The 24,834-nt window shown below is 50.4% G+C and overlaps 1 protein-coding gene across 5 annotated transcripts in view; it reads left to right on the top strand.

Annotated features, from left to right (window-relative positions):
• PSD2 (pleckstrin and Sec7 domain containing 2) overlaps positions 1-24,834 on the top strand; it is an 88,965-nt gene that overhangs the window by 30,400 nt on the left and 33,731 nt on the right. For all 5 annotated transcript variants that reach the window (XM_063349374.1, XM_063349373.1, XM_063349376.1 and 2 more), the window contains 4 exons: positions 11,677-11,788; positions 13,346-13,922; positions 21,917-22,405; positions 22,843-23,037. In XM_063349374.1, coding sequence (XP_063205444.1) covers positions 13,411-13,922; positions 21,917-22,405; positions 22,843-23,037 — 1,196 coding nt within the window. In that variant the 5' untranslated portion in view covers positions 11,677-11,788; positions 13,346-13,410. The remainder of the gene's footprint in view (positions 1-11,676; positions 11,789-13,345; positions 13,923-21,916; positions 22,406-22,842; positions 23,038-24,834) is intronic.

The raw sequence follows: 24,834 nt of genomic DNA, 5'->3' as shown, positions 1-24,834 counted from the left end.
GGTCATGTCGGGGAGTGTTGTTGCTGGGGCCTATTGCTCCCAGGGTCCTTGAGACAGCAGCCCTTCCAAAATGGAGAAACTTACTCAGAAAATCTCACCAATTCTTTTCAAAGCACCTGTTTTCTGAAAAACAAAGCACAGCGATGAGAACCGGATCTGCTTCGAACTGTTCATGGGAAGCAAAAAGAAGACTCGGGGGTTCCTCACTCATTACCTGTGCGGAGAGCAGCGTCCAGAAGCAGCGTCTGCAGCCCAGACGTCGTCAGCGGTGCTGGGCAGGAGGCTCGCTTTCTAAAAGTACACGTCTGCGACATAAACATCAGCAGCTGGGGTTGCTGTGGAGGCCTGGCCAGTGAACACCAGAGTGCGATTTTCTCATTGTAACACAGATTTCTGATACAGATCAGATGCAGGCTTTCTGCTGACCCTGAAGGCAGCCTGGGGGCTGAGTTCGGCTGGAGGTGTCTACATTTGGGTGAGATGAATCCCACTCAAAGTGCTTTACCGTGTGTTCAAGCAAGTTCTGGTATAGTGAAGTTCTGACTAGCATCTCCTGTTGCCATGTTAAAGTTAATAATGACTTACCACTTCCTAACAGAGCAGTGAAATCCTGCTTTTTTTTTTTTAAAGTGGCTTCATCCCAGTTTGTAAATTCTGGAAATAAGTATGCGACTATCTCTTCAGCCATTTCATCGACTCTCTGCACCCCGCAGACTGCAGTCTGGAAAACTGAGCTAGACAGGCAGCACGTTACTACATGGTGTGATGGACCAAGTGAAAATGTAGGTGTGCCTCAGATCTTTCTTCTTGAGTGAAAGATCCCAGGAGAAAGAAGGGAGGGTGGTCACACCACCTGCAGAACATAGACTTTTGACAGCTAACAGTATGAGCATGACTCCAACAGGGAAGAATGATGAACTGTCAGTTCATCACACCTCCTTGGTGCTCTGCAGCCAATAGACAATTTTCAGAAGTTCAGTGGTCATCTGTTTTGTTTGGAAAAGGAGGATATATTTAACCCACACTTCCTTTGTAGGAATGCTTCCTAAAGTTTTGAAAGGGAATTTTTGGTCTAAACCAAAGAGAAAATGGTGGGCTGCAGAACTAGTGAGTTTATAGGTAGAGTATTCACTTGGAAAAGGGTTGATGTTCACTCCTGGTCTGAGAGGAGACTAAGCACTGTCGTGTCTGTTCCTCTGTAGAGGCTCGCTGTCTCCTGTTTCCCTCCCAATGCCTTGATTTGGCCCTGATGACATATTAAAGTCTCTTCATATTAGATCTTATTTTCTCAGGGTTCTCCTTGCAGCTTTATGCCCAAGTAGAGCTGCTAACTTCAGTGGAAATGCCATGTTTTGTGCCCTAACACCCTGTAATATTAGGCAGTGAATTTCCAGCCCTGTTGCCTGTCAGCAAATCTTGGATGAGTTTGTGTTCTCCAGCCAAATAAGTGCATGTCAATGTGATTGGAGTGGGAGAAGTGAGGGAAGATATTCTTCCTTTTCTTCACAGGGATGAAAATAGAAAACCCCCACCTGTGTGAGTGTTACCCAACTGTTTCCCTCACAAATGGGCTTGGCGGTCTCACCTTAGGTCCAAAGTGGACACTAGTTGATCCCATTTTAGGCTTTGCTTGCTGAAGTCAGTTGGAGGCCTTCGTCCTCTCTGGGCAATCTTCTGGCCTCCCCCAGCAGTCTTCTCTAGACTTGATGCCTTCTGGGCCTCAAAATCTTCAGCAGTCAAGATATGGACTACCTCGTTGTGGATGCCTTGGTATCAATGCTCTTGGTTTGGAGGCCAGCTGGAAAAGCAAGTTGGACAGTTTGACATGGTGGCACCCAGTAGCATCCAAGAGTCTTGAACCAGTTGTCTGTCTACATAGGAGTCTCAAGGACATGGGGACCAAAGTGTTGTACTGCTGTGGCCTGGAAAGTGCAGAGCAGTGTTGGCAAGAGAAAAACCTAACCCTTTAAAGGCCCAGACTGAGCCTCTGGTAGGCAAAACAAGGACTGTTGCGCTCTGCCAAGGGAGCCTAGTTCTCCTCCTCATAAAGAGGAGGCTGAAGGTTATTCCTTTTTCTTTGGAGATGGTCCAGGATGGAAAGGCAGACCTTTGGAGATGTCTGTAAATGCATATAATGACATCCTCAGTGCTGGTTGTTCTCTTCCTTGAAGGAGGATCCTCTCCTTGGTCCTCCAGCTTCCACAGTGTGTATCCCATTCACATTAATGCCATCAGGTTGTTCCTGGTGGTTGCCTACGGATGAAGGACTTGCCAGTTCTTCCTGCATTAATATTGACCTTGCCCTTCACAGAAGAGTGTTATGTAGCCAGGAGGGAGATTTCGTGCTCTCACCAAGTGAGGAGTTATCTGATGTTGCAGGGTGCTGCATGTCAGCTTTGGGCACCAGCAGCTGGGTTCAAAACAGCTGTCTCTAATGTCAGTGCCCACAAAAGTCCAATTGCTCTCTTCCAACTTTCCCAAAAGGTTCGGGAGATGCTCAGGAAGACCTTGTTCCCTGCAGTGCTCTCCAGATCACAATGAGCTCCCGAGGAGCCCAAAGCCAATGCCCAGCCACCTCTGCACATCTCTGTGCATCTGGACTCATGGTGCTGCTGGATTCCACGTCCCTCGGGCTGGAGTCCACTTGTCTTCAAATAGCTTGTCTACCAACTTATTTGGACAGAGCATCTCTGTAAAGATTTAGTGTGTAAGTAGTCCTCTATCAGGAAAGGCTTTCTTCTGTATCCCCAAATGGGATTTTTGTTGATGTGTTGGAGTGAAGGGAAGTTTCCCTCCCTCACAAAGCTCCAGTTTGTTCCCCAATACAGATCTCCATCACACTGGGCGTTTCTCCTACCCAGCAGGATTGACTTGCCTGCTGCCTCCTGAAATCTTGCTAAGGTCTTGCAGCAACGCGTAGCATAGGTTTAGTGTAGATGGCATAGCAGGAGTTTCCTTTTCTGGGGTCTGAGTAAGCTGCAAGCCCTGTTTTTTTTATTTATTTTGGATACTGGGAGAATGTGGGGAGGGAGGATCAAAGTAAAGGGAGGGAAAAAAGGAGGAAGACGACTGTTTCCATTTATGGGTTATAAGAAGCAGTTACAGCTCCTGTGGACTTTTATAGAAGGTAACCCTGACTGTGGGGAAAGCTGGGTTTTAATTAATTCAGTTACAATGCGGCATGGAACTGAGTGCAAAGGCTCCATAAACAGCCCTTTTTTATAATACAACCTACAGACAACCAGGACAGAAGCCCAGTTTACAGCCACCTGAGCTATAAAGCTCCCCCTCAAGAGAAAGTGAGCACCAGAGCAAATAGGCAGAGGTGAGGATGGAGCCAGCTCTGAGCTGAGCTAAGAAACCCTGCTGTTCACAGACAAAGAGGGAAAAGGTTTGTCTGGAAGTGCCCTTTAAAAACTCCTGTCTTGAACAACACGGGCTGATTACAAGCTGTTTGTTCTCCACTAACGTAGGGTTTGAGGTACTGGGACCCACCTGCTGCCCACGTAGGCACCCCGCTCTCAAGCTCTTCTCTGAGCTGTGGGACCTGGCTGAAGATGGTGTGCCAGGGCACAGAAAGCCCCTGCTCCTTTTCCTCTGCCTTTGCTCCCGTGCCAGGGAAGAGGTGGTAGGGACCCTTGCACATGCAGGAGTCTTTTGATGCCCCTGTGACCTGCCTTTACAGCTGCAGGCTTTACATCTGCTGCTGCAGGCTCATGGCCTTGAGATCCTGCTGCAAACCACCACCTTGGCCAGATCTGCCTAGTGGAGAGCACCACCTTGGGGAAGCAGGAATGACAGCCCTATGAGAGCTGCCCTTCACCTCCTTCCCCAAGGGTGCAGTGAAAATTTGCCCTCCTTTGCTGTTCCCTCTATGGGGGGTCCTGCTTCTCTCCGAGCCACAGGAGGATTCCTGTGAATCGCAGTGTTTTTCTGCAGGTGGAGCCCGCAGGGAGCCCTGCAAGGCCTCAAAGGGGTTCAAGGCTTGCTCCTGCAGGAGATCTAAGGGTCAGACAGACCCCGCTGTCTGCTCTATCACTCATAGGATCTTTGTCCTCCCATAGACAAACCTGGAAGCCCTGCGTGGGGTTTTAAAGGAGCCTATTCCAGGAAGATTACAGAACTAGCATGCTGTCTAGAATAGAGGGGCATGCAGGTCCATGTTCACCAGTCTCATGGACCTTCCCTCTCAAGCTCACACTTCTCCCGGGGAGCACATAAGCTCACTGTCCTTATGCTTTGGCTCATTTTTTTGTGGAAACTTAAGCAGCTCCTTCCACCTCACCAAGTGATGCTGCAGTCCAGGCTTTCACCTCCATAAGCCTGATTCCGTGACTCTGTTTCCCCTGTGAAAGAAACAGTCAGTTTTGTATGATGCGTGCACAGGGCTAGAGGGAGGCTCAGTGTACAATGTGCTGTGTAGCCAAAGTGTTAGGACAAGGAAAGGAATAAATGAAAAATACTACGTATATTGTTTTATTTTCCCCCTTTGAGTAACTGCAAACGAGTGCAAACAGGAAAGCTGTTAAGGATTTTAAGACTCAGTTTTATTGTTTTCTGTAAGTGAAAAACTGCCATTGTTTCCCCAAGATGAAGTTTCGCAGGAGTCATTTGGATCTGAATGTGTACTAATTGCTCTGGAGACTCTAATAAAAATTCAAAATAAGGAGCTGTAGGATTTGTCATCAAGAAAAAGTGTGTTCCATGCACAGTGATTTCTGATTACCCAAAGGCTCTTTTTTTAGCATGTAGCTGGTTTATTTTAGTCTGTGGAATATGCTTTATCCACGGCCTCTTTTCTGCATTGGAAGTGAAGGATATAGGACCTGCAGTTTAAACTGTCAGTGATGGATGGAAACCACTGGGACAGTATATTGCCCACGAGCAATGACCATCAGTACCCCAGGAGCTCTATAAAGCACTGCACTAGCAGCAGTGAGTGCTCATATTTCCTTGTTGAGCCACATTTTCTTTCAGCCCAGGTGAGTGCTGGCATGCAGCGGCATCCAGCCAGGAGAAACTGCCTCTGGCACGGGCAGGCTGGCCCTAGTGACTCCCACAGGTGGCTCCTTGCAGCCTGGTTTGGGGGTCCCAGGGCACCGCACTAGCCCTTGTCCACCCGAAGTCCGTCCCAGACAGCAAGGCTTGGGCATGTGGAGTACGCAGACCTGACCCCCATGGTGGTTGTCCAGTCCTTCCTGGCCTGGAGCACATCTCTCATTCCTTCCAGCCCTCCCCTCCCCAGGCACAGAGCAGTGCTCTTCTACAAGGTTTCCAGAAGCAAGAGAACTGCGACGTTGAATGATTTGCCTTGTCTCAGAAAGGCTGTTGCAAATGAGGGAACAGAAGGATGGGATGGCTTTCTCTAGTCACAAGCTGAGACTGCAACCAACTGCCAGTATCCCTCTTAAACTACCCCAGGCAGATGGATCCCATCTGGATTTTCAGTGGGAAGGGCACCTCCAAGGACCCTGGAATGGGACATAGCCCCACCTGAACTGGGACACTGTGTGGGCTATGAGCAGTTGCACACATCAGCTCTTAGTTGTTACACAGGATGGGTAATGTAGTCATAGATTCCCTCCACTAGATGTTGGAGGACCTCTTCTGGTAGGTCCAGCAGGTGCTGGGAGCACAGGGAAGGGCTTTACAGAGTAATGTCGAAGGTAGCATGGTCAGAGGAACAGTAAGGCAAGAACAGACCGGAGAACTATTGTGTCCCTCAAGCTCTGCCCACTTTCCTCTTTATCCTGCCTTGAAATAGCACCTTTGAAATAATCAGCCAAGACCCCAGCCCAGTCCTGCTCCTGAGACCCTGGTCTTCAGCAGAGATGTCGCAGGTGAGCTACAGCTTGGTGTCATCAGGGAGGGAGTCATGTACAGAACAGAGGGCATCGGTTTGGTGCTGTATAAATCTCTGGTGTGCCCACATCTTGAGTTCACCATGTAGTGCTGTTTTCCTCATCTCCAGACTGTAATAGAGTTAGAGAAAATCCAGAGAAAGGTAGTCAAAAGGCTCCAGGGCATGGAGAAGCTGTCTTATGAGAACAGGGTAAAAAGGCAGGGACTGCAATCTGGAGAGGGCAGGCTGAGAGGTGATAGGATTGAGATCTTCAAAATTATATAAAAACAAGCCTCCAGTCCATGGGAGAAATAAATGAGGATTTTCACAATGAGAATGGTAAAATCTTTTTATTTTCAGCTGAGTTGAAAGGGCAGAGGTCAAAGCAGAGACGTAAGAGCGAGGAGATGTACTTCGAAAGGAAGAACTATGGCTATGATGGAGATGCCCATCATAGCATCTATGATGCCCATGCACACACCCTCTGCCCAGGGTAATGCCTTGCACCTGCATTTTGTAAATTCATTGGTGAGTTGGATCATAAAAGCACATCCATTCCCGTTCATCAGCAACATTGTGGGTGGGATCAACCGCACGTAGATAAAATAGCGATATGGCACGTTTCGTTCCTGATCAAATGTGATGGGAACTCGGACCATGTGGTTTATCAGAGCAGAGGCTGTTACTGTAGGTGCTTTAGCCCAAGGAGCTCAAGGGCTCTCTCCAACAAGAGTGACCAAGGGAATTTTTAAGCTCTTATAAAACCCAATCCAGATGCCCATAAAACAGATTCGATTCATTAGTGTTTCCCTCTCTAAGAAAAGCGAAATGTGATCGTAGCAGACTGGTGGCAAGGCAGTCGGGGACAAGGCCCAGCTGTAGCTGTATGTGTCTGCACGGCACGGTTTGCATCAAGGAAAAGGGCCAAGCAGGAAACATCTGCCTGTCGCATCTTTCTGAATTCTGCTGAAGAACTCTTCCCACCATGAAAGCCGATGCTTAAAATTGCTTTTCACTTTGCAAAAAGAGGATGGAAGGTGTCTTTCAGAAACCAACGTATTGAGGAATCTGTGGCTGTTTTGCAAGGGCCTGGGAAAGGGTCCTGGAGACCACACAGTGCTCCACAGAGAGCACTGCAGAAGTCTGCAGTTCGTGGTGGTCAGCAAATGAGGTGTGAGGGGGCTGCCTTCCACCCCGAGGATGAAAATAACTTAGAAAGAGCAGGATTAATGGTTCCTGACGTGGTTGGCTAAGTACACGGGACTGGGGGCCACTCAGAGGATGGAGATTCTGAGGTGGTCCTCATTGGGTATGTCTATGCTGTATTCACATTGCACTGAGTGAATCCCATCCGGGGGGGGTTTCTCAGGTTGAAGAGCCTGTCCCCCAGCCTCCGCCTGCAGCGTCATGAGGCAGAACTGAGCCTGGTCTGGAGTACCTGCAGGCTTTGGTACGGGCTGAGGACTGACTGCCGCAGTAGCTGCTCTGCTGAAAATCACCATGTCGGCAGTGTACGATGCAGGTCAAGTGCGTGCAGGGCTGTGTTAGCAAGGGCGAAGCCAGCAGCTTATGTCAGGAGAGTCTTTCCCTCTATCCAGGGCTCCTGAGACCACATCTGGACATCAAGTCTTGTACTGGACCTCCAAGTACAAGAAATTCACAAACTGAAGCTGGTCATGGGATTATATGTGCCTCCAGGTGTCAGCATGAGCCAAGGGGTGTGTGGCACCTGAGTGGCAGCACAGACATCTTCCGTCTTTCCATTCATGACAGCCTTAACCTCCATACACCAGGACAAGGTGCGGGCCAAGCTGCCGCTGTGTCCCCCAGCCTGCTTGGAGCACACTCACAGGAACTGACTCGTCCCTATTAGGACCGGGACCTCCCAACACCCCTTCCGGGCACTGCCACCACCGTAGACCTGGCTGGAGTACGGTGATGTTCTGAGTGAGGCCTTCTGCTATTTTGCTGAAAGACACAGAAGGACTAATCCTGCTCTGTCCTGCATCTTCCAAACTTACAGGCAGGTGCAAGGTTCCAGTGCCCTCCTTCCCCTAGGGTCTGCACCCCAGCATATCTCAGTGCATGGCAGCGTGCCACGTCGTCGTTTCCCCTTCCTAACACCCCCTCTCCCTTTCTGATCTTGACTCTGAGGTTGTCAGAGGAGCACAGGATCTGCTCGCTTTCTCCTTCACCTCCAGCACCGTGGAAGCCACATCAGAACGCGCCCTTCTCATCCGTGTCATCCCTGTGCCTCCTGCTCGCCCCCTGGCCACCGTTGCAGTGCCAGGGTGAGGACAGAGCCCTCACGAAGGAGCTGCTGCCGCGTCTCCACCAGGCCCGAGGGAACAGGGTGAGGAGCAGCGAGGCAAAGCAAGGCTGCAGCACGAAGCAACCCAGCTCGGCCTGAGCTTGAGGAAAAGCTCATGCTCGACTAAACACCAGGATTCTTCACCAAGCCTTCCTGTGTTGCAGCAGCCAAGCGGTTACACAAAACTGAAGTGGGAGCCTTTCCAGTTCCTAACACAGGGAAGAAAATTAAAAATAAATCATTTGCGACCAGCCATTCAGCTTCAACAAAAGCTGGGAGACTTCCAGAGCTGGTCCCTGAAAGAACTGCTGTGTGGTTTCCAACCCCTCACACAATCAGGGCAAACTTTTCTGCATCTCTGCCCAGCCTCTTCAAGACCGGTGCTTTCCTGCAGTGGATGCCAGCCCAGCTTCACTGGCCCCACTGCAAACCCAGCCATCATCCCACAAGAGATGACGGGGCATTTCTGCTCTCCTTCTCCCTCTAACCAACCCTGCCCCGTCTTCTCATGGTCTAGGGGCCACACAGGACCCTGGGCGCAGAGTGGGGCTGGAACAGACAAGTTGGTGGCTGTCCTGCATCGCTATCCTGTGGCACTGGGCATCACTGGGAACATGACGCTTGATGGACTGGTGTTGCCAGGATTCTGATAAAGGAAGCTACTAGCAGTTAGCTTGCTTGGATCTGGCCTGCAAGAAAGGGCAGCATTAGAGGGCCACAGGGGATGGGATCCTCTGTCCCTTCTGCCTCTCTCCCATCTTGCGGTGAAAGCACCAAGCCCCAGCACTGGGGAGGAGATGGAAAGGCTACGGTTAGCACTGGATCATGGATGCCTTGGCTTCCCTTAGCCTTTCCTAAAGCAGTAATAGCCTCTTTCCAGCATGAATACATGTTCTTCTGCTTATGAGGGCCTTACAGACCTGGTCTGGTTCAAATCGTGGGACTGAAGCTTAAAAAATGGCTACAACTCAGCAGGGCCACATTAGCCATCAGTGTGAACAGTCCTGGCCAGGACAGCCTTGTCCTTGATAAGACTAGGGGTAATGGCCTTAAACTGGAAGAGGAGAGATTTAGATTAGATATAAGGAAGAACTTCTTCACTATGAGGGTGGTGAGGCACTGGAACATATTTCCCAGAGAAGCTGTGGATGCCCCATCCCTGGAGGTGTTCAAGGCCAGGTTAGATGAGCCTTTGAGCAACCTGGTCTACTGGAAGTTGTCCCTGCCCATGGCAGGGGGTTGGAACTAGATGATATTCCAACCCAAACCATTCTATGATTCTATGATTCTGTGATTCTATGACATACGCCGGGTCATTCTCTTTTCTTGCCAGACCCCTTTTTTGTATGCTAACCCATGTTAATTTTGTTGGAGGCTGGGAGCAGTGAATGTGCATGGGATGCCCACCCTACCCACAGGACCTAGGGAAGCAGCAGTCACTTGAGAGGATGTCTGAGCCTGCAGAAAGGGCAGGACTTATGTGTGTGTGAAAATCCTGGTGGGAACCCAGATAACACCTTCCAGCCCTTACCTGTGCTGGAGAGCCCTTTGCAAAGCAGAAACAAAAAGAAATAAGCTGGGACATGGGGAACATCAGCCTGTGGTCCAACTCAGCCTCCTGGCTGCCAGGCTGTACTGCTTTGGGGCAATGGAAAGAAGGCCCAGAGAGGGACCTCTGAATAGCAGCCCCACCCCACCCCTTCCCCAACTGCTGCAATGTGTCCTCTCCCAAAGGCCTGGTTGAAGCTGTGGCTGCTTTGGGCCAGAGGCTGAGCTGCAACTTGGTGCTTTCTCAGAGCTTAACAGAAAGGCGTTAAGAGCCTGTCTTTGGACTATGTCCAGCATTGGTAACCTCCCAGCTATTTGGTGGAGGCAGACGTGGACAGTTGCAACCAGCTGCTCTACCCTTGGTTGTCTTCGAGTCCAAGTTGTAGCATCACAGCCTGCCCCTCTTCCCTTTGCCCATGTACCTACCCCACACAGGTGGGAAAGGTTGCAGTTCACAGATGACCCCTACCACATATGGCTGTCTCATGGGGTTGTAGAGAGGGAGAGACCCTCTGCAGCTAACGTGGGACACGCTGGCCAGGCTGCATGGTGGACTGTGGCAGGAGTCAGTTGCATGACTTCAGTACAAAGCATCACTGTCAACAGCTGGGAAGAGAGCCACAGCCCAACCTGCCATTCCTCTGGAGCTTCCAGGAAGCCTCAGCCACCCATAACCTGGGTGTGCTTCAAGCCACTGTCACCACAAGCATAAATTCAGTAGCTAGTGACTCGTTGGGTAATTTGTCACGGGTTGATATATGCTCAGCTTGCCTGCAGACTTCAGGGGCTCCTGACAGCCTCCATCCATGTGTGTGCAATGGAGTATGGATCCAACAAGAGACATACAAATCTCAGAGGGGTCAGGAGGATGCGAGAGGCCTCGATCTCTCCTCCTGGTGCTGCTCAGACTGGTACACTGGAAGCTGGGAGCTGGTGGTCTTCCTGGCTCAGCAAGAGTCTTTGCACATGCCCTCCCAGGGCTTCCGCAGCAGGAGCCCAGGCCAAGAAAGAGCATACCTAAGAGTTTAACTATTGACTTCAGACCGTAAACATCCCAGTTAGACTTCACAGAGGGTAAAACAGAGTAGGCATGATGTGGTAGTTTATACATAATAACAGAAATTTTAAATTTTTTTTATATTAATAACATAAGTTGGTTAAAGTTAGGAGGGATGGACGGGACATCGTGCTTACTAAGGTTTGCCAACATTTCTTACTCAGGCCTGTCTTCTAACCACATTTAGCTTCCTGTTTTCTGGTTACATATAGCTGTGCCAAGTTTTAGCTATTTGACTGGAATTTAGCTTGGGTGGTGTCTGGTTCCTATTGGAGTTTTTGGATGGGTGGAAGGGAGGTAGGGAATTTCAGCCCAAACCCTTTGGCTGGTTTTAAAAAATTGGACTCAAAAAAAGCCGCATTATTCATCTCATGTTAAGCAAAAGGCCAGCAAAGCTTTGCTGGAAAGGTTCCTCCAAAGATTTGAGCGTTGGGTCTGTGTTGCATGTCTGTATCATGTCTTCACTATGGGAAAGTCAAAATTTGGCCTATGTTAGGTTTTCAGTATTACTTGAGATTACAGTGTGGTCATGCTCAGGAGAGTCTTGGTGGTTTTGCAGGCAACTTCCTTGAAGGTGCTGCGTTGGCATCTTGGCCCTGCTTGGCACAGCTTGGCCCTGCTCTCTGTGCATGGGAAGACCGAGCGCCTGGGACTGATTTTCTGTCCTGGGTTTGGTGGGAAAGGGATTTGCAGGTCTTTCCTCTTCATTTGGGATGGCAGAAGAACAAGCAAGAGGAGTCTTGGCCCACATGTGCAAACCCGAGGACTGTCCCAGGGGCTTGTTTTGACCTCCCCTGGGAGGGCTCATCTCCTGTGGGTGGGATGCTGGGCCACAGGAGGCTGATGTGCTGGCATCCCGGGAAGACCAGTGGGGTTCTCTCTGGCCTGTGTCTCACTTTCTCTGGTCCCTTGTTACAGGTGGGGATCAGGCGTCTGTCGGAAGTACCTGGCTGCGCCTAGTGCCGTAGGTGCGGGGATGCTGCGCGCTCTGTGACAGCGGGGGATGCACACGGATGCACCTGGAGAAGAGGTAAAACTGCCAGCATTGCCGTGAGGAGGGACCTGCCCCATCTCATGACCGCAGCTTGTGGCATGGGGTTCCCCTCAGGATCTGATATGCTCAGTCAGCAGCTCAGCACATACCTGTGTGGATACCCAGGCCACAGAGAAGTGTTTGGGGTCGAATCCCACCTCCTCCCTTGCTCCTTGCCCAGGTGCAGAGGAATCAGCAGCAGCAGGGGGGAGGCTGCGGGCATCTCCATGACCTCCACAAGGTGAGGGGTTGTAAGAGCAGAGGGAGCTGCAGCCCAGCACCTCTTGTTACCAAGAACTAGTAGAGGCCTGCATTAGGCAAACAATTAATGATTTTACTGCTAACGACGGTTGCAGATCAGCAAGTCAGAGCCCCCAGAGCCCATTGGTGACATCTGTACACCCTCACAGCTTCTCAGAGGTGGTGTATAACCCCTGGTTTACAGAGAGGGAAGCTGAGGCAGGGAGCTTAAATGATCTGCTTGAGACGTGAGGTAGGAACGGAATTAGGGGGAGAACCCAGGGGTCCCATCTGCCTGCTGTAATTGATTAGCCAGGCTTCCCATGCAGGTGAAGACAAATATTGCTTTAAAACAAAATCAGCTGTCATCATGCCTCGGCCTGAGCCCCATACAAAAAAATCCTGCTTCCAGAAGAGATCATTTCTGGTGGCACCACACGGTCGCTTGACCACAGCTGCAGGCGTTACAATGGAGAAAAGCTTGCAAAGAACTGTGAGTCTACGGCCCATGGTTCAGAACGGCGCTTGCAAGACCGGCAGACCTTGCATCGGTAGATAGGCCTGTTCACCAATGGGGTGCCTTTTTTATCCAAAAGCCACTTGTCTCATTTGATGCAACACAGCGTCCTTCCCTTGCGCTACAGAGAGAGCATCTCAGGGTATATTCAATAAAGATGCTTTTGCCAGAGTCTTAGCTGGCAACTTATTACACCCTTCAGTAGTACTTGTGTGTCAGGAAAAGTGTCACTCTGGCAGGCAAGGAGGTCTGCAGATATGCGAAGTCAGCAGGGAGAATCACACAGGTTGGCATATCGGAAATGCTTAGAAGTGCTCTAAAATAATTCACACATCTCCTATTTCCCCTATTTCTCCTATTTCTGGCAGGCAGGGAGTACTTGGCAATAGCACCCCGGTAGCCAGACTGGGAAAAGCAGCCGTGCCACATTCCTGTCCCCAGCCCTGGGCAACTGCCTGCCACAGATGGGGTGCCAACAGCCTGCATGGTCAGGGCTGGGGCTGTCTGGGGGTTATGAGAGGAGCAGGAGAAGGTGGGTGCCCATGTCCCTAATGGCTCAGGACCACAACAGCAGATTTTCCTCTCCAGATCTGGAGATCTCTCGCTGTGCTGGGTAATGAGTCTTTGCAAAAGCAGCAAACCCCAGTATGGTCCTTCCCTGCTTTTATATTGAGGGGTCGAGAGGGGTGGGGGACATTTTCCTGTGCTCTGCTTCAAACTGTTGCCCTTCTGAGCTGCTATCGACAGGTCTGCGCCTTTCTGACAGCCCTCGCGACATGGTTTCTTTTCTATTGTAGGTAGTTCTTGAGCCTGAGCTGAGCCCAGGGAGGGAGCCTGTAAGCACTGGGACAACAAGCGGAATATGAGCGAGAGCAGCCACTTCCCATGCTCTGCCGCAGACAGCCAAGAGCTGCATTTCTCGGGCTCACAGCCGGCCGCGCTGGCCTGCAGCGATGGGGACGAGCAGCTCAGCCAGCCTCCGGAGCCTGCCAGCGGGAGAGCCAGCCCCCGGGACGACGCTCAGCCCTCCCCGGGAGCAGAGGGGGAGCGTGGGGGCCAGGGGAGCGAACATCTGGAAGCGTCGGCGGAGCTGGGCGAGAGGCAGGGACCAGGGACGGACACCAGCAGCGAGAGCGGCCGTGAGGACAGTCCAGCATTGGCAAACGGCGTGCAGGCAGAGCTGGCGGCGGGGCAGGAGCAGACGGCGCTGCAGCAGCGGGACGGCGACGTGCCCAGCCGGAGCAGCACGGATTCAGGGGAGAGGGGCTCTCCAACCCAGGAGATACCCAGTGAGGCCCTCAGCAAGGAGCGGTGTCACGGCGTCCTGGGCTCCTCAGAAGCTCTAAGCGCCGATGAGCCTGAGGAGCAGTTCGGGTGAGTGTGAAGCCGTTGTAACGTCGGCTCAGTGCTGGTTTGCCTGTGTTGTTTCTCGAGCCTCCTCGGTTCAAGTTACTCTGCTCCGTGTGTAACTAACTCCTGAGTTTAAAAAGCTGCAGCTGCTCTCATGGCTGACTGTGGCTTTTCACTCTTTTTCTCTCTGGGCTTCTCTCACGCTGCTTCTCCCTGTTGCAAATGCAGAAAAGCTGTGATTAGAGACAGTGTCTGCCCAAAGTCACTGAAGCGAACGAGAAGCTTTAGGGACCTCGGGAGCGCTGGGTGCTGGTTGTGCTCACTTCGGGGCGCGGGGGGTCCCACTTGCAAGTTGGAGATTAAGCTGCAGCACTTACGGCAGATTTAACTGAGATAACTTAGGACAAGCACGACAGCCAAAGGACGATAAGGAGCGGGGCTTGTCCAGGAGCCTGGTATGCCCTGGAAGTCCCTGGCAGCATGGCTCACTCGGGCACTCCCTGGGCTAGCAGGCTACAACTTTCCATCCAAAGGACTGTGGATAACAGAGAGCAAGGCACTGAGCTTTGCTCCCTGCTGCACCTGTGGCAGGTGTCACCAGTGCCTGGGTGGCACAGGCAGAGCAGTGAGAGATGAGAGACACGCACATCACCCTGTTCTCAAGTGCCCGAGGCAAACCAGCACGTGTGCAATGCCCCCCGGTCTATGTGTCCTCTGTACTGGCAGCCTGTTTTTACGGGAGAACTCCCCAGCTGGGGGACACTCACACCGATGCGGTGTCCACATACGATTTTATGCCTCTGCAAGTGCCCAGGCTCCCTGGGGCTCTGCAGGTTGGGGGCTGAGGGGAATTGACTGGTCGCCGGAATGAGGTGGGGGCTTCCCATGCCATCCCTGTGGGATGAGTACGGATGCTTCCCTTTGCCACCAGAAATCATCTAGGGGTCTGCATTGTAGCCAGCTGGTGTTTATGGCTTCTGTGAATCTTATGGCCCTGCCTATGTACCTAGTCTGGCATGGGAGGGACGCTGCAAGCAGGAGGGGGCTGGAGAAGAGCAGCAGAAGTTGTCACAGAGGAGCATGGACTTCTTAAGAGAAGGTGTGAAAGGGACAGGGTGGCCAAGCGGGACCTGTGAATCACCTCCTAGTTTAGTCCTAGTTTAGTCCAGATAAGGCTTCAGGCCGAGCCATTTGTTCGTAGCGCTGTCTGGAGCGTAGGCAGGAATGTCAGCAGAGCTGGGAAACCACACAGCGTGTGGGCTGGTAACAGGCGTCCCTAATTCATTGCATATCTAGAGTTGAACAGGCTCCCCTGTAAAAAGCTGGTGGTTTGATTTACCCAAGGCCCCCAGCAAGAAGGAGCAGCACTGTTTCAACAAGCATAACTGAAGTTATTGAAGAGGAAGAGCGTCCAGTGCAGGTTGCTGATGTCCTGAGAGGTGGGGGAGTCCACCCCCAGGGAGGTTCCACAAGCCCTTTAAGCTATGCAGTGAGGTCTGCAAATCTCTCAGGTTGCAAGGGAATCGTATTTTCTTGTGTGTCTCCCCGGCAGAGATAGCGAGTTCAAGATGAAGCTAAGGGTGGTGAGTGAATGCTGCTACGATTACTGAAACTGCAATTATTTCAATGTACTAGGGCATGATTTGGGGGAAGTGGCCAGCTGAGGATTTGGAGTTGATGGAACCTGACTGGGCTCTGCGTGCACAGCCCATGATCTTATGCTCTAAACATATTCACTTGGATAGCAAAAAAGTCTTTTGGGAAGCTGAATGCACAAGGGATAAGTCACACATTATATTCAAAGGCAGAAGCGCAGCTGGAAAACTTCAGGGACACAGCTGAGATCTGGGAAACCACTTACTGCCTAGGATTGGGTTAGTTCGCTGACCTTGAGCTCCTTAGTACTTTGGCCACCTATCTTTAGGCTAAATGGCAGAAACATGTGGGTGGACCAAACACAGCATGGACCTGGTCTTTCCTGACCATAGCTGATTGTCTGTCTGGCTCTCCTAGATCAGTGTGGGTCAGGAGTAACAAAGCTGACAGATCGACTGAGGCACGGAGAAGTCACCGTCATCCTGCATCACCTCTGAGTTTCTCCATTTCTTTCTTTACTCCCCTTCAGTATGTTGCTGTTTCTGTTATGACCCATTCTGGATATGGGAGAACCTGGGGCTTCTTTGTCTCTGGCCTAATGTTTTACCGATGAGCAGTCAACTATTCATTCCTGGGAAAAAAATCACTTACCATTTGCATGTTGGTGCTCACATGGTGCATTTTGTCCCTGGATCTTAAAGTACTTTACAAGAAGGGGTTGCTAGGTCTTGTTCTTACCGCCGAACCAATGGAGAATTAGAGGAGAAAAAAGTCATCCAAGGTCATCGACTCCATGGTGGATCTGGAGAAAGAAAGCATGATTGACCCGCTGAAGGTAGATTTGTGCATCTGTGCAGGAACTGGTAGTTAAAAAAATGAAGGAAATAAAGCAAAAGCTTTAGATTTTGTGCTGCAGTTTGCAGTAACTGAATCCCTTTTACCCCCTTTCCAGTTTATCCCATGGCATCCATTGGCATGCCGATATACCGTTTGTCAATTATTGTAGGTATGTCGCCTAGACGTCTTTCACCTTCCCAGAAGCCCCCAACATTGTCCCTGCAGATCCGGGAGGTTGCAGCTCTGCAGTCAAACTGAGAGCTTCGCCAATGAATGACACTCTCTGCTTTCAGCCCCAGAAATCATGCAAAAAACCCAAACTCGTTAATAGAGGAATCTCCACCTTTGGCTTGTAGATTCATTTAATACCTGCAGGTTTGGGACTGCTGCCTTTGCCCATACGTTTCCTCCCGTGGCAACATATAGCCATCGAGCAATTCAAATTCCTTTAAATAAAATTTCAGAAAAACTTTGCAGAAAGCCTGCAGTACTCACGCAAGAAAGTCCCGACTTCCATCACGTCCTTCTCTGACAGGCCTCCCCCCTCCACCAACACAGCGAACCAGGGTCTACTTTATTACAACTAATTAACCAGTGAGAAGTGAAATGTAAACAACTCAGTGCATAAAAATCCAGTACGGTTCAGCTGCAATAATAACCAAGTGCATTGCTCTGCATGCCTTGCCGTAAGCAATAAAACAGCATTTCAGAGATGACTGGGGAAAGCAGCACAGGCAATTAGATACGGTGTTACTTCAATATGCTTACAAAACCTTGTGATTACGATGCAAATAAATATACGGCTCCTTATTTAAGTAAAGCAATTGCCTTCTCCGCTGTGTAATAAGTACGCGACTCTTCTCTGTAGGGAGGCTATGTCAAGTCCATTCACACAAGTGAGGTCTTTCACTGTCCCCCACCTCAGCCTGTCTTTGCTTGAATTAGATGCAGAGAGTGCTCCTGGGCTGGTGTAAGCTGTAGAAAGGCTCTTTCTCCTCTGTCTTCTCCGGCACCACACGAAGAGAGATGTGATGTGCCTGACTTGTTGGTGCCCACTGACCCGTCCATGATCATGGCTCCTTCCCTGGTCTTTGCGGTCTCTCCCACACAGCCTTTGCTGAGGCATTTGCAGGGACACAGACTTTCTCACTTTGTTGCCTGCTGCATGAGTTTGGGCTCAAGGGATAAATGGAGGACTGGAAAATAGAAGCTTTATGGTGTGAACAGCTAATGGAAGTGACTTTGTTTAGTGTGGCGAGAGAGCAGGAGCTGTGTGGTTTGGGATTATGGCAGTGTGGGACCTGCTAAGTAATATCTGGGAGGTGCAGGGCTTGATGGCTTCTGATGGTCTTGATCCCCAGAAGCAGCCAGGAGAATACCTACAGGCACAGCTGCAGCGCACAGCACCCCTGGGAACACACGCTGTGCACCAGACCTCAGAGGGATGGGTCAGGGCATGCCCTCCTGCACGGTGCTCCCACACACACCATGGGTGCTGGTGATGGGAGTGAAGCGATGCAGGCCAAGGGTGGTGCGATGGCTCCTCTTGGAGGACTTGGGGAAACTACAAACGCCCAGAGTTTTCCCTTGGTGTGGAGAGAACGCAGACCCTCTGTAGGTGAGGGGATGTGGAAGTTCCCTGGGGGGGAGGGCTGTTGCGAGAAGTTTGGCAGTGGGACAAGCTGCCAAGGCAGGTCTGTAATTCCCACCACTGGGTGCAGCTAAGGCTGTAAAGTCCTTCCTGTCACAAGGAGATGAAGTTTTTAAAGTTCCTCCTGCTTTGTGGGAGGAGGGGATCTTTTCTGTACACAAAGTTATGGCCAGGCACTGCAGTTCACCCTGCAGGGATGGATGGATTTGTAAAGACAAGCATTCCTGAGGATAAGGGGTCTTTGGGCTGGAGCAGATGGTCTGCGGAGCTGCTGCTGTCTGCCTCGTTTCTGCTTATGTCTGGTTTGCTGCATGGCCAGCTCTGGTGAACTGGGTGAGAGTTTTCTTAAGCCCTGAGCTCCTGGAATCAAAGGATTATGTGGGTCTATGGATCCATGTAAGCTTTAACCCGTGTGGTTGCAGAGTGAGGTTTGAAAACAGCAGCTCCAATGGCTCAGGCATTGTAGGGGATTTTCAAAGGGTGCAAAAACTTGCTTGTCAAGGCCTGTCAGGTCTCATGTACATGGTGTGAGACACACATGGTTGTCTTCCTCCTTGCACAGCCCTTCAGGTGGGTCTGTCCTGCTCCCCGCTGCGCTGGGATCCCCTGTTCCTGCCACAGCTCACCAGCCCGCTGGCCTGGCATCCAGCATCACGAAGAAGGGAAGATAGCATGGCATAGCCACTTCACGGGACTCTGACCTGCTTGGGTTCTTCAGACTCTTGGGACCCTGAGAAATAAGAAACCCGAGAACACAGATTCGTCCTCTCCTCTTCAGTGGCTCTTGCCCTGGCATGTTAGAAGCAGGACAATCTTCCTTTGTTCAAATCCTTCCCCAAGTGCACTTTTCTTTCAGAGATGGGGGACAAGAAGTCTGGTAGATGACCCGTGGCCCATCCTTGCTGCAACAGTGGGGCTATGTGCACCTCTGTCATTGCAATCTTCCCTCCTTACACTGGTTTTCTGTTAGTTGCCCACTGTATCCCCTCTCATGCTATGACTGTCTTTGGGTGTTGTGGCTTCTTGGGGTCAGTAGATCCCTCTTGGCAGAGAACTTCCTATCCTGCAGCCTTAAACACACTGGCTGTAGCAAACAAGGGTGATAACCTTGAGGACTTCCCTATGTGAAGGGATGCCAGGTCCCATTTTACTGCCTGGAATTAGTGCTCATGTAAATGCTGAGTTCTTGCTGCCCATGCTGATGAGAGTGTTGGAGGACAACTGGTCCATGCGAGTATCTCAGTAGCTCAGGCATGATGTATCCCATGCTGCCCACGACAACAGGCTGCTCCACAAAAGTGATGATGGTGATTGCCAGGTGGGCAATGTACACCAGTGGCAAGGTGTACATTCCTTAGCCCTTAGGGCCACTGTGACATGAAATGGCCAGCCATCTTCCACCCTGCCTGAGGCATTTTGAAGGGCTAGGGTTTCCAGGAAAGGATGACAGTACATTGGTATGTCTGGGACAGTAAATTCAGGGCCTTACTAACGTGCTTTCTGCTCAAGGGGCAGCCTTGCCTCCTTGCTACTTGCTTAGCTGTGCAGCAGAGATACAGGCAAATCCTTCCTGCTTTGAGAGAAGCAAATATGCACCCCAGACCTGTAATGATATGAGTAGACCTGGCTTCAGGGCTCCACTGAGCCCGGGCCCAGGCACGGCAGTGATGTTCAGGGGTCCATCTCCACCATGAAACCAGGGAGCCCGTGTCTGTTGGACAAAATGGGCTGAACATCACTGGATCAGGGCACCTGTAAGCTGCAGAGAGCTGGGAGATGGAAATGTGGCTGGCTGTGGGGGCTGTCAGGGGTTGTCACTTTGCTTTCCTTGTTCTCTGCTGTCTGCTGGTGGAGACAGGATACAAGGCCATATCTCTTTACTTTTGCTATGAGCAATTGCATGGAATGAGGTGCGTGCCTTAGTTTCCCCACCTAAAAAGACTGTTTTGTAAAATGCATCAAAGAAATGTCCAGACTCCTAGGAGACAATTCCGTGGCTCTGCCATGTCTGGCTTACAAGTGCTTTGCTGCCTCTGTGCTAGAGCCGCTACCTCCCAAGGTCCATATCCATTCTCTTCGGTGCCAGGTGATGCTCTGCAAGGCTGGGAGTGGGCTGTCACCAACACCCAGTAGGAAGCATTACTATCAGTATATGGATTTGGGCATGGAGAGGTACAGCAGCTCCGTAGCCGGCACAAGAAACTTGCTCATCCCTGATCCACCCCAGAATTCGGCTCAGGGAAATGTAATCTGCTGCAACGTGAGGCCATGCCCACTGGGAGAGGCACGGGGCACAGCCGTGACACCAACACAGGGTTTCCAAACTAAGACAACCATAGTGAGAGGGTGCAGTGGGTTGACTCCAACCAGCAACTAAGCACCTATTCTTGTACCTGCTCACCACCCTTCCCTGTGAGATGGGGGAGAAAGTCAGAAGAGCCAAAGCAAGAAGACTTGTGGGCCAAGATAAAAGCAGTTTAATAAGTGAAGGAAACTGAAAAAAAACCCCAAACCACCAAGTGATGCAAAAGGCATCACTCACCACCTCCCAGCAGCAGACTGATGCCCAGACAGTCTCTGAGCAATGGCCACTTTGAAAGACCAAACCCACTTTCTTTTCCTTTTTTTTTTTTATTTATTTTTTCTTCTGAGAATGACATTATATGGCATGGTATATCCCTTTGGTCAATTCAGGTCAGCTGTCCCAGCTGTGTTCCCTCTCAGCTTCTTGCCTACCCCCAACCTACTTGCTGGGGAGTGAAAAATAGAGAAAGCCTTGATGCTGTGCAGGCACATTCAGCAACAGATAAAACATCGGTGCATTATCAACACCGTTTTAGCACAAACCCAAACCACAGCACCATATGTGCTGCTATGAAGAAAGTTAACTCCATCACAGGCGGAGGAAAAGCAGCTTACTGTTCCCTTAGCTTTCATCTGTAGCACAGAATTAAGTGCCTGGTTCTGACAGAGCAAATGACAGCAGCGTCTGCTGGAAGTGGGGAGGCAGGCTTCACCTGAGAAACCCAGGGTGTTTTAGGCAGAGTCTATTCCAGGAGAGACTGAGCCCTCCCAGCTCCCAGGGCTCCCAGCACAGCGGGTGTCGCTGGACCTGGCCCAGATGAATTCTCCCAGTGTGGGTTTGTACTGAGATGTACGCTGGGATGAAAGCCCCTGCATTCAAAGCCAAACAGACCCGGTATTGCTGAGGGTCATCCGTGCGTACCTGGAAGCTAGGCTGGTAGCCTCGTGCATTTCACAGCCTCCTGTGAAATGCCTGTAATGCTGTGTCTGGATCCCACAGGCCAGCTGTAAAGCGGCATGGAGCCTCCCCTGCCTGGGTGTGTGTCCATCACCTTTTACATCCCTCTTAGTGGAAAGCAAGCTGTTTGTGGGGTGCCTTGCACTTCTAGGGAGCATCACCTAAGAAAAAGGGTTTAAGATACAGCATATGAATTTGTCCCTAAAAGCTTCTGCTTTTTCTCCGCTATAAAAGGGATCAAGGACATATGCTGCCAACTTCCAAAGTCACATGAAATGTCCTTGATCTTAAGGGTTTTCATGCTTTCGAAGTAGCCATAATTGGAGCATGTGAAGGGAGAGATAACCTGCAGATTAGATCCTTTCTGGCAGTGGATCCAGTAGCAGGTGTCAGATGCAAATATCTCCAGTTCAGAGATCTGGCTTTTTACTGGGGCGTGACCACATTAAAGGTTGGCTGCGCCCCTGGGGTTGCTCATCATAAAACTCTGCCTTTTTCATCTCTAGAAGCTTGAAATAAAATTGGGAACCAGGCCAATTATACCTCAGAAAGGTCCCGAGGGATGATAATCACAGCATCCATTTTTGCCTCTTCTCTTGCCTCCTAGCTCCAAGTGGAACAGTGCGAGCAATTACCTTGACAGTATTTTCTACATGTCCCCTTTTGGTCCAGGTTTGCTTCTGGAGATGCCAAGCTGAGCTACAGTGAGGATGACAAGGAACATTTTCAATTCAAAGACATCAGGGATGGGTTCAGCTCAACCTTTGAGAAGATTGTTGAGTCTGACCTTATGAAGGGTACATATTACAGCAGCTTGGACTCTTTGGACGTCCTCTCTCTCACAGACGAGACAGACAGCTGTGTCAGTTTTGAGGCCCCACTCACCCCATTGATCCAGCAAAGGGTCAAGGAAAGCCCAGAACTCTTGGAACAGAAACTGGTAGCCCAGCAGCGAGAAGCCCTTCACCACATGGCTGCTGATAAGCAAGAGCAGGCAGCAGCAAAGCCAGTGGAGGGGGATTTTGGGAGCCCTCTCAGGCACTCAATTACCAGCAGCAGGTCGGAGAACGTGCTGAGTCGATTGTCCTTGAAGAGTATCCCAAATGGGTTCCATGTGGAAGGGTCGGAGGAAGATGCCACCAAGATCATTAACTCCATCAGGTAAGTCAGTTTCTCCTTCTCAACAAATGATGCTGTTTTTCCTCCTCCACAAATAATCTGAACTGAAAAGCATAACATCTATCCCTAAGATTTCCTGAATGTCCACAGCTCTGAAAGAGCTTGGTATCCTTTTCCATACCAATGGAGAGAGAGGAAGCTTAAAAAAGTGTTGGGGTTTCTTGCTTTGAATGGATGCATCCTCATTTCTCAGGGAGAAGTCACCTTCTCTTCAATCTTTTTTTGCAAATTTGAAATTAAACTGCAGTGTTTCATTTGGTCTGAAATGAGAGAGGGTTTGTCCAATTTCCAGTTCACAAACATGTTGTTGTTTTTTCATATTTTTCAGTTAGGACAAGAAGCAGTCAAAACGTGGAGTTTTCTGTGGGTTTCATCAGGTCGCATTGCTGCTCCTTGAATTGTTTCTTGTTTCTGTGTAGTGACGCCAGCTTGAAAGACGCGCTGTCAGACTCCGACTCTGACATGGGTAGCACGGAGCAGCTTGACCAGGGCAGCACGGACACCTTGGCGAACGGCTGCAGGGCGGATAGCGAGGCTGCCAAGAGGCTGGCCAAGCGTCTCTACAACCTCGAAGGGTTCAAGCGCTGCGACGTGGCACGCCAGCTTGGGAAAAAGTAAGAGGGCCTTCGGTTTGCAGCCAACCCTACGAGGGGGTTGACTGAGATGGCAGCATTGAGCATGGCCAGCAGAAACACAGCTGTGGCGGGGAGGCTCTGGGGGAGCAGTGGTCCTGCTGGGAGGACGGGGCAAAGGCAGGAAGGGGCAAGCCTGCTGTCACAAGGTCTTTAAGGATGGAGTTGGTGCTGTTGGAGATCCTTCCAGTTGAAACTGGTCCAAGTCCAATGCCCTTGCAATCTGAATCCTACAAGTTGCTTGCAAGTATTGGGCATTAACTTCCACAAGCTGCTGCCCGCCAGAACCAAGAGCTTACCGTGTTTGGTAAGGGCCCAGCAAGACCCTGCCTAAAGCAATCCCCAGGCTGAAGGGTTTGGAATCCAGACCTGGACCTGCACTGGGCTCCCCAGGTTTTTAATGTCTGCACCTCAAAATCTTCTTACTGTAGTGCCCCCTGACCCAGCCTGTATAGATGACATGAAGGGTTTGATGGAGAGCCAGGTACACACCAGAGGTCCAAGCACCTCAGCTGGTAGATTTGTCTGGGTAAGGCAGAAGGCAAAAAAAAAAAAGTGTTTATTCAAAAGTGGGAGAGTCTCTAAGAGACAGAGTAACAGAAATGAGTGCAGCAGTGACAGATTATTTTAGGATGCCAGTGGGTGTGAGGACACCAATCCCCATCATCCTTCTCCCGGATCAGATATAACCTGCGTTGCTGGGGATTTTTTATGTCCTTGAAATGTCTCACTCCTGCCCAGATCAGCAGGACACAACTGCCCTTCAGCAAATACCCCAGCTTTCAGTACCAAAGGTTGTCTGTGACTCCCAGCTTAGTCCCGGGACAGAAGGAGCCCACAAATGATCTCCTAGAGAGGACCTTTGTATCACCTGTCAGCATCCTTGTTCTTCTCTTTTGCTGTGGTTCTTGTAGTGGGTGCATTGCTGGTTGCTGCTCCCTCAGGTCTCGCACCCTTCTCCTTTCTTGCAAATTTGCCATGCCAGCTTAATGAGTGGGGGAAGCTTCAAGCAATTGGTCTCTCGGTGTTCATCTGAGTGTGTCCCTTTGCTAGTTCCTGCAATCCCCACTCACACCGGCAATCCTCGCACCTTGGAAAGCTGTTTGGTGACCCACATTTGGGAATTGACACAGCCTTCAGAAGAAAACTTCTGTTTTGATCAGCTGGGTTTTTGACATCTGAATCATTTCCCAGCACAAGAACTGGATAGAGCTGCAGGCTCTTGGACCAAGCAGGTGGGTTTGCAGAGCAGAAAAGGAAGAAGGGTGAGGATAGGTGTGTTTTAACTTGGTCTTGCTCACTTAAGACAATGTAAGACCAACCTACAGCGGTGGGAGCAGGGTGAGTTGTAGTGATGCTTTCAGACCAGCTCCATGTAGGAGGTGGACTGGCTAGGAGGGTTGTTCAAAAAGTAAAATCTTAAAAATGAGTTAAAGCTTTTTAACTCATTTTAAATCCTCCCCCTTTTTTTTTTTCTTTGTGAACACTGGCAATTTTCTCAAAAAAAAAAACCCAAAACCAAAAAACAACCCAAGCCCAAAACAATTCATCGTTGTCAAACAAGTAGAAAAGGCTTGATGAACAAGGAAATGAAGGCTGGATATCTACAAATAGTTTCTTTCCAGCTGACACAATTCTGTGAAGTTAACCTCAAATCCAGACATTGCCTTTGTCTCTCTGAAGAGCATGTGTTTTGGCAACTGAACTCTCCATGGAAGATTCTTGTTCCTGGATTTGTCTGTGGCATTGTCTCACGCGTCTCTTGCTGGATGGAGGTTG

Source organism: Chroicocephalus ridibundus, chromosome 11 (genome assembly GCF_963924245.1).
Source record: "Chroicocephalus ridibundus chromosome 11, bChrRid1.1, whole genome shotgun sequence".
Lineage (NCBI taxonomy): Eukaryota > Metazoa > Chordata > Aves > Charadriiformes > Laridae > Chroicocephalus > Chroicocephalus ridibundus.
Note: the sequence above shows the minus strand (reverse complement) of the source record. Positions and strands in the feature narration are given on the sequence as shown.